This window comes from Pterocles gutturalis, unplaced genomic scaffold, assembly GCF_000699245.1.
Source record: "Pterocles gutturalis isolate BGI_N339 unplaced genomic scaffold, ASM69924v1 scaffold38224, whole genome shotgun sequence".
Taxonomy (NCBI): domain Eukaryota; kingdom Metazoa; phylum Chordata; class Aves; order Pterocliformes; family Pteroclidae; genus Pterocles; species Pterocles gutturalis.
The window spans coordinates 298-9,882 of NW_010134503.1; the positions used below are offsets into that span (position 1 = coordinate 298).

General features: G+C 48.4%; 1 protein-coding gene across 1 annotated transcript; it reads left to right on the plus strand.

The window, feature by feature from the left end:
• Window positions 1-803: 803 nt before the first annotated feature.
• On the plus strand, window positions 804-6,927 carry PINK1 (PTEN induced putative kinase 1; the record flags this gene model as incomplete). Its single annotated transcript, XM_010081622.1, has 7 exons — window positions 804-1,094; window positions 1,264-1,367; window positions 2,788-2,970; window positions 3,834-3,997; window positions 5,071-5,198; window positions 6,018-6,254; window positions 6,661-6,927. Coding segments are annotated over 7 exons (1,368 nt in total), but the record flags the coding sequence as incomplete, so codon positions are not given.
• Between the last annotated feature and the right edge of the window lie 2,658 nt (window positions 6,928-9,585).

Below are 9,585 nucleotides of genomic sequence, written 5' to 3' on the forward strand. Positions count from 1 at the left end.
GTGGGTAAAAATAGACCTTTGGTGTTTGGGAGCCAGCTGTCACCTGCCCCACCGATGGGCAGACAAACACATTCCTGCAGAGGTTCTGCCTTTCCCTGATGTTTTTTGGGATGCTTTCTCTCCTCTGCCCTCGCTGGGTAGTTACATTTTTTGTCTTCCCCCTTTCACTGGTCTGGGTGAAAAGCTGTGGCACAGACAGACCTGTGGGATCATGGATACTGAGGTTAAACTCAGGAATTCCCTCCTCTGCTTTGTTTTCCCTTTCAATTTCTTCTCCCAGTTATTTTTCCCATCACTGGTTCATTCTTCTTCTAACGAACCAACCCTTGTTCTCAGCTGCCACAAAAGCTCAGGGCATTGTTCTCCATCTGTTGTTGCTCTTAATTAGATTTTCTTTTAATGCTATTTGCCTGGCTTATTTATGGAGGGGGAGAAAAGTGAAATAATGCATCTCTCTTCAGTTAGACTTGTCTTCACAAAACATATCTATGTTCTAGATGAGCAAATGACTCCCCCTCCCCGTTCCTCTTCTTCCTGTGCGTCTTCAGCACCCTGGGGAAGGGCACCTTAGGTAAAGATTGGTTTTGGGGTAATCTGTTTCAGACAAAAATATATGGTCTGCAAATTATTTTCCTGATGGTTACAGTGATTTGAGCAGTAATGGGTAGAGCCTGATGGTGGTTTTCAGGTTGGGCCAACCCAACAGGATGCGTAATACCGCTTAAACGATAAGGGAGTTCTCCTTTGTTGGGAAGTCTTGAATAACCGAGTTTTTTATCGTTGTCTTTTCTTTTTCCTTTTAGACGGTGTTTGTCGGAAAGAACAAACCGCAGAAAAATCCGCTGAGCTCCTTCCGCTGGCAGGGCTTCAAGCTGGAGGAATATCTCATTGGCCAACCCATCGGGAAGGGCTGCAGCGGCGCAGTGTACGAAGCAGCGATTCCTTTCTCTCGCGATTGTCAGGGGAGTGCGGAGAGCAGCCGCGTCGCAGGGCAGGGGGATCGTGGCTCGGCTTCACAGGCGGCTGAAGAGGAGCCCGGAGAGAAACACCAACAGGCTTTCCCGCTAGCTATCAAAATGTTGTGGAATATTTCGGTAAGGAGTCGGTTCTTAGTCTCTTTTCAAAGTCGAGAAGGGAGTCCCTTTGATCTAGTCTCAATTCGTCTAACTCCAGATGACAGTGCCAGCATCAGGATTATTTGTTTTCAGTCTGTATGGAGGCTGGCTGATTTTGGAGCTGAAATTATTGCAATTGCTGTTGCAGGCGGGTTCATCAAGCGAAGCCATCCTCAATGCCATGGGCCCGGAGCTTGTTCCAGCCACGGGGATGGCCTTAGCGGGAGAATACGGAGCCGTCCCTGGATGCAGGTACAGTCGCTGTGGAAATGGCAGCGGTTCTCGAGTGGTAACATGCTCATTTTATCCATCAATTAATTTTGTAGCACATCTGCACTGGTAAGAAGATGGGCAGAGGTTTCTGTAAGAGTTCCTGAAAGCAGATAAAGCAAAATCTTGGGATTATTAATGGCTCAGGAGGTGTGTACACATGTTTGGGCTAAACAGCGGTGCCTTCAGAAGTGCCGCAAACCTCAGACATCACGCAGGGACGTGCTGCTGGCTGCCTTGGGGATTTTTCTGCCCAGGAAGGTGGAAACTGTTTTAGTGCAGGGAAGCTGGCGAGAAAAAAAAAATGGAAAATTGCTTGTTTCCCACTCTTTCACCCGAGTGAGAAGTGAGCAAATTGGCATGAAGGTGGAAAATTGCACAGAAATTCTGAAATTATCTTGAGTTAGCTATTTGTTCAAAAATGCATCTTGCTGTTTGATTGAAACAATGGAGACTGCAGTCCAGATTGTCTGATTTAAATTTCAAATATATTTCAGCTGCTGATAGAAATGAATAATGAATGCTGTGTGGTACGGCGCGAGCTGAGAACGCAGCAGAGCAGCCGAAGGGATATTTGACATTCAGGGGATGAAAGGGGAGAGATCTGTTTGCAGATACAGATCAGGAACCTGCCTGTCCTTGCAGTGGGCGCTTCCTGCCTGTGCCATCGATTAGGGGGTCTCAACTGATATGCCTAGTGTGGAGCTGACCTTTATTTTATGTCTCACAAAGTAATTGTGTTTGTTTTGGGGTTTTTTTTCCCTCTAAAGCTGTGATTGTAGTTCTTTTTGAGCCTGGGACTGGCTCTGTCTTTGTGAGCAGTGTAGAAGGGCTGCACGTTAAGCGTAAGGGTTTCCAGCAAAGCTTCTTTTGCAGCGCAGGTAAAGCACCAGTATTTCCAGTCTGGCCGTCATATATAGGGATGTCCAGTTACAGCAGAGTGTTTGTGAGAGCCACAGGTGAAGTCTTGGTGTATCAGCAGCTGGTGCTGCCCTGCTGCGGACGGTTCAGGCTGCTGTGGGAAGTGCCGGGGTGGATTCTGAACTCCTGCCTGCTGCTGCGGTGGATCTGCCCGGGCTGTGGGCGCTTTGCATCAGCGTGGGAAACGCTGGGCTGAGGTGTCAGGAAATGGCCGTGAAGGCAGGGAGGTTGCTGTCCCTGTTCTTTCTGACCAAATGGTTTCCAGGATGTGAACGTTCGAATGTGCAGCCCTGTAATCTGTACTCAGCAGCCGTAATGCTCTCTGTAATAAGGTTTTCACTGCAGAATAAACGTGTTTGCACTCTACTTTGGAACTCTCTGGTGGGGGGAAAAGGCCATATTAATGAAAAGTCATTCCAGAAATAAGAGATGTGTCTGTGATAAACCAGAACTGACCTGTGGTATTTATATTTTTGCACAGAAAACCTGTCCTGGGGAGGAAGAAGCTACAACCTCATCCAAATATCATCCAGGTGATTCGAGCGTTCACATCCTCAGTCCCTTTGCTGCCCGGAGCCTTCACAGACTATCCCGATGTTCTTCCGTTAAGCCTGAATCCCAGAGGGATCGGTCACAGCCGCACACTCTTCTTGGTGATGAAGAAGTAGGTTGAGAGAAGCTTGTTAATGTGATTTTTGCTTTTCGTGAGCCTGCCCAGCGGGGCTGTGTTCTGCTGCTACACGGGTCCTTGCAAAGATTTGGCCTGGGCTGCTGCCAAAAAGCAGAGTACGCTCTTGGAAATGCCTCCTAAGACCTGTGCCAAGTCCTTGAGTTTAACTCTTGTTCGACGGCGAAGACAAGCTGTTCTTTTTAATAATTACCCCAAATTAGAGTAAGAAATGTGAAGCTTGTCTACATTTGTCTGCCCTTCTGAGTCTGAACTTCACCCCTAGTCTGAACATGCCGCTAGAGACGGAGTAGAATCAGTAATGAGGTTTATTAGTGCTCGGCATCGCTGCCTTTCTCAGCTGGGTTTTGGTTTTGAGTAAGTATTGCAGTGCCTTTGACACAGAAGCACCTTCTGTTTCCCACTCTTTTGTTCTGGCTGTGTCTGGAGAAGCTCTCTGTCCTCTCTGTATTTCAGGAATATGTTCTTTCAATCAGCACATCTCATTTTGCTCATACTATCTGTGTTATTAATCTCCCTCCTCTTCTGTGCAAAATATAACACCAGTACATAAAAACCTGTCAGAATGACCACTGGAGTCCCTCGCTGTGCTCTTTAAGAGCCTTCTTTTATTCACAGTTGTTGATCTTGGGCGAGAGTGCCAACAATTGAGTGGTGAGTGTTGTTGCCAAACAGGATTTGAGAACAGGGGAGCAGTGTCAGGGTGAGGCTGGGAGGTGGGAAGGCATTGCAGAGGTCACATTCGAGCGTGCTGTGTCCCCAGCCAGCCAGCACTGAGGTTGAACTGCAAGCCGTAAGCTTCCAAGAGCTAATTCAGAGTTTTCCCTTGTTCTAACTAGTTATCCCTGCACGCTGCGCCAGTATCTGAAGGAGAGCTGTCCGGATGTTCGTCTTTCCACGATGATGATTTTACAGCTCTTGGAAGGCGTGGACCATCTTGTTCGACACGGAATAGCACACAGAGACCTGAAGTCTGACAACATCCTGGTTGAATTTGATTCTGGTAGGTAGCTCATTGAGTCAGTGATGATTAAGTCCCACACAGGAGTGGAAAAATGAGCATCAAACCCTTTGAAGAGTCTCAGGTTTTGTTTTTAGCTTATGGCTTGCTGTCGCTGCAGCTCTGGGGAAGTCATTTGTCCTGTCTGTGCCTCAGGTTTTGGATTATTAAAACAAACTTGAAAGGAGCGTTGCTCTGTAATCAGATGGACAGACGCAGGGCGATGCGTCGCAGAAGCACAGCGATCGTTGGTGGGAGCAGATGGGATGTATAGTAATGCCACGTTTGCGAGGCTGGAGGTGCCTTTGCTTCAGGCTCTTGGCTCTGTCACCAGCATTTTCATCATCTTGTTCTCCTGTCAGCCTCTCTGACTGAGATTTTAATTACCTGAGCTCTTTTCCAGTGTGACTGAGATTTAAACAGGCAGGAAACAGTAAGAGGCAGGCAGATCTGTGTAATTAAAGGTCTTGGTACAGCAGCTGTGGAAGGTTTTCAGCGATACTAATGCCATCCTCCTTTTCTCGAAGGGAAAACTTCTCTGGAGCTATCCTGAATGCAGTTAGCAATGATCTGAAGTGTCGATTTTTTCCGTATCGGGGCCTGGAGAAGTAATGATTCTACTTTGCAGTGTCTGACTTGTCATCAGGACAAGGACTGTTAACTAAGGCAACGTTTCTCCAGCCTTTTGCTAGAGCTGAGTGTACATCTGTATGCTGATAGCTTCTGCTACAGATAGAAAAAAAGGGAAAAAAATATATTCCTCCGTCATGGATGAGTCTCTAACCTTATGTGTCTTCAGTTTTATGGTGTCTGCGACATTTTGAGAGACTCGTGTTCCACGGGGAGCAGTAATATCCTCTAAAGAGGAAATAAAAGAACAAGTTTTGTTTTAATAAAACCAGTATTTCACCTAATAATAGAGGTGAAGCAGGAGAACGGCGTGTGGTCATGCTGGTTCCTGGGGGTACTGAGGCTGATCCAGAGCAGCGTCTCTGCTGTTGCTGTGATGTGGTGTCTGATGCAGCCAGGTCCTCCCGAACCGAATGCTAACTCTGCTAGTCCTGTGTTGTTTGCAGCTGGCTGCCCCTGGCTGGTGATCACGGACTTCGGTTGCTGTTTGGCAGATGAAAGCATCGGCTTGAAGCTGCCTTTCACCAGCTCTGGCATGGATCGGGGCGGCAACGGCTCTCTGATGGCACCCGAGGTAAATTCCCTGGTAGAAATGGTTTACTTTGCTGACATAACTCGGTCGTGCAAGGCAGCACCTGTAGCTGGTTGTGCAACTGTTCTCGCCCTACACTCCATCGTGGAGAGCCATGTTCCGTACCACATCGTAGGTCCATGTCCTACCTTCAGTTATGCTTGCTAAACATCTCTGCGTTAATAAAAAAAGTGCTTTTGGACCTGTGCTGAGCCGTTGTCAAGCGGACATGTTGAGCACTGAAAGGTAAAACATAATCAGTTGGTGTTAAGAAGCAGAACTGACCTTTCCCACAAACAGTTTGCTCTTCTGTCTTTTCCTGGGCCCCTTTCTGTGTAGCTATTAAAGAAGTTTGTGCAGTAATCCTTGTGTTGTGACAGTAGTTTCTGGATGAAGTTCAACATGGCTGTGAAATTATTTACAGTTCCTTTTTATTTCTCTGTAATAAAAGCAAAGACACCCTTCACTGCCCACTTGACCCGCAGCACCTTGCCTTGCTGAAGTGCTGGTGCAGTGTGGGTTGGTCATTGGCATGTCTCCTTTCTACCTAAAATCCCAGAGGGAAATAGCCCTCAGGACTGGTCAGGGGTGACAACTAAATCCCAGGCACAATGACCAGCCTCCTCCTGGTGTCCTGGTGAGCTGAGCAGTGTCGAGAACATGCCAACAAGAAATATTTACACCAGGGATTTAGATAAAACCTAGCTTTGGTTTCACTCTCTATTTCTTACAGCAGAAGTGCTGACTCAACCCTTGAAAATTAGTTTTAGCACAAAGCCCACACCGGAGCTGTTCATTTGAACGTCCCCATCTCTGTGACAGGTGAGCACAGCATCATCAGGTCCGGGCGCGGTGATCAACTACAGCAAAGCCGACGCTTGGGCTGTTGGAGCAATTGCTTATGAAATCCTCGGCCTGGCCAATCCTTTCTACGGCTACGGGGACTCAGCTCTGGAAAGCAGGACTTATCTTGAAGAGCAGCTGCCGAGCCTGCCCGATCACGTGCCGCCGGAGGTGAAACAAGTGATAAAGATGCTGCTTCAGAGGGATCCCAATAAGGTAGGAAGCTGGGGTCTTGAAGAAGTCATCCAGCAAGGCTTTGGAAGTGTTGTCTGTAGATTTTTTTTCTTTCGAAGGCTCAGGACTGTAATCTTGATACTCCTGCAGTCTAGGTAACGATCAGAGACAAACACAAGGTCTTTGCTGGAGTACAGTGCAGCCTCTCACACGTGGCACTGAATAGTTTCAGGGTTTTTGCAGATGTTTGTGGGACCGGACTGTGAATTGGGGGGGTTACATTCAGTTGCTTGATAATAAATAGTCACAAAGAGCTTTTTTATTCACAGAGGCTTTGTGGTGCCTTAGAGGAGGCCTGAGGGACTTTTGGCATCATAGATGCTACCTGCTAGCGATGTGACAGGATTGCAGCAGGATCAGTTAATCTTCCCTCTCCTTCCCTTTGCAGAGGTTGTCTGCTAGAGTTGCTGCTAACGTGCTTCACCTCAGCCTCTGGGGTGAAAGCGTTCTAGCATCCAAGACCCTGCAGCCCGACCAGATGATCGCCTGGCTCCTCTGCCAGTCTGCGGCTGCTCTGCTGATGGATGGACTGGTGGATAAAAGCCGGGTAGAAACCAAAATGAAGATGTGCTTTTTGGCAAACCTCGAGTATGAAGACCTCTGGACAGCGCTATTCCTGTTGCTGGCCTGGAGAAGCCGGTGTGGGTGAAGAGTCTGAGACACGATGGTGCGGTAGATAAACAGCACTTTTTAACAGCACATAGGAATCTGTCATTTCTGTCTGCCCGGAATCCTGTAGGGCTTTAGGGAACAAAACTGCAGGTCTGTGTTGAAGAGATTGAGTTTCTAGCGAGCATTAGCATGCGCTGCTTTTCTCTTCCTGCTAGAGGAAGCGCCCTCACTGTGTTATTCTCTTGGTATAAGAGTGTGTGGACCTTGCAGGTGTCCTGAGGTACGTGGTTGGTTTTGCTCACATTTGGGAATTCTTGATTGATTTCTGAGTCATGTTTAATGAAGCAAATTCCCTTTCGGAAGAGGGGGTGTGTGTGGGAGGAGGCACTGTCTAGCTGCTCTGTACACGGAAGCGTCACAGATTTAAACAATACACTGAGAAAGGGACATGCAATCTTTTATTTTCTTAGGGAAACTGACAGTATTCATATGATGATATTTCTCTGCAGCCGGATCTTGCTATAAAATTACATCCTGAAAGCCTCCTGGTGCAGTGCTGCCTGGTAACGTGAGCGTCAGGAGCTGCTCGCTTCTCAATAACACGCCACTAAACATCTTGCTAGCTGTACGCAAAACAGACAAAGTTCATTGAGCTCCAAACCCACTTAGATTTGTTTCTTGGCTGTCGTAGCTGCTGCTGCAGGGTCCAAGGCTGAGGCTAACTGTGTCCAGTTAGGATAATGCTGCAAAAAACCCAGGGCTAACCTGCTGAAAGGGTTTAGTGTGATCCTCTTCTGTTTTACCTCCCTGTTTTTTCTGTTGAACGATGAAGTAACATCCTTTGGTGGGTGAGGACAGGAGGCAGCGATGTTTGAGCAGCAGCAGTCACGTTTACGAAAACATCATTGGATTTAATGTCTGTAATTGTGTTAAGAGGAACTCGGGAGGAAGTTCTGTATGCTTGTTGGACAATAAATTGAAGAGGAAGCTCTGCTGCTGAGTGGGTTCTCTAAATCCAGTTCGTCTGTTGATGGGAGCCAGGCTTTAGGAGCCGAGGGAGCCATGTAGCCCTGGCTCTGGCATGTCGTAAAAGATCGCTCAGCTCTTTCCAGTCCTGTCTCCGAAACACGTTATTTTATTCCAAGTGGAGTTTCCCAAAGAGGAGCAGACCTTGCCTCGGGAATGTGCCCGTTTCATACTCTCCTGCACGGAAAATCCCTGCAATTTCCAGGTTGATGACCTTGTGTGTGAAATGGCCGATGGCCTTGAGCAGATCATCACGCAGTAACATGCTAGCGCGGTCTCGCACGCTGAAACGGCGTCTAGGTCGGCAACAGAGCAAAATTCCCTACCGAAATGGCCCTGCTCCTTTTGCCCGTGAACACAGCACGCTGCTGGGGCTGTAAAGAGGCTCGGCGAAGAGCACAGAGCCTGGGAAATTGCAGGAAAAGAGCTCTTTGGGCAAAAAGGTGCGGAAAATGAACTGTTTAATCTTGGTCTGACCCAAGCCAAAGCTGCTACTGCCTTTTCCTGCATACTGAGTGCTTGTAGCACATTTTTTGCTGCCTTGAGTTTGTGTGCGCTCTCCTGTGAGCTCTGTCCCCCTCTATCCATCCACGAGGCCAGTTCTTGGACACCGTGGAGCTTTTTGAAGGGTAAATACTGTCACTTTTCTGGCAGATCTCTGACATCTCCTTCTGTCGTTCTGCTGTCTGCGCCAGCAAGAGCTGGGCCGCTCAGCAAGATGCAGTTCCCGTTGTTGATGTGCCGAGTCTTTTCTTGTCCCTGCCGTACGGGACTTGGAATACACACATGTTCCAAATCCAGACCGACTGTGCGGAACCGGCTTTCTGCTGTGAATGTTCTGGTTTTTTTTCCCTTGCCTTTCTCTCCCAGGTCCAGTTGCTACATGAGCAGGGAGCAGAATTCGGAGCTGGAGCCATCTGATTTCAATCGTGTCGTTATTAGGCCAACCTGGGTTTGATCTGTGCTGGTTAACTCCAGACACTGGAAACTTACTTCCCCTGGAAATCATCTCATTTCATCTCTCTGTCCTCAAAAATGGTCTAAAACGCTTCTCCTGCAGCACCGGTTCTGATTCTTAAATCCCTGTTACTGCTTCTCGCTTGCTTGCATTTTGTCTGTCTGCAGTTTTGCCGAGGTTAGATTTTTTTTTTGTTTTCTTTCACTGCCTGCCTTCCGTTAATGAGACATTTTTATGATTATTCAGCATTCTGGGTGCTTTTTTAAAGTGCCGTTTATATGCTGTTAATGCAACAAATGCCGCCTTATATTCTGCACGTGCCAGAGGGGAGCATTTCCCAGCATGTCCCTCTTGTCGGAGATGCTCAAGCTGAAGTCCCTTGCTGACACGTTTATTCACAGTGTTTTCTGGGAAGCAAACCATGCCGTGGGGAAAGAGGGTGTGGCTGGGAGGAGGGGTTCAAAGCCTGAGCCAAATCTGTGGCCTTCTGACCGCCCTTTGAACTCCGGGCAGGGCGGAGGGAGGGATGGCGGAGGCAGCCCGGCCCCTCCGCCCCTCCCAAGCCGGGACAGCCACCGCAGTGCCCCTCGCTCTGCTCCCTGCGGGGCAGAGGGTGGGAGCCCGTGGGGCAGGATGAACATCCTGCTCCGGGCTGGCTGCAGCCAGCTGCTGCCCTGGGAAGCCGGGCTCCATGCTCGCAAGCGGGCTGCGTTTGCG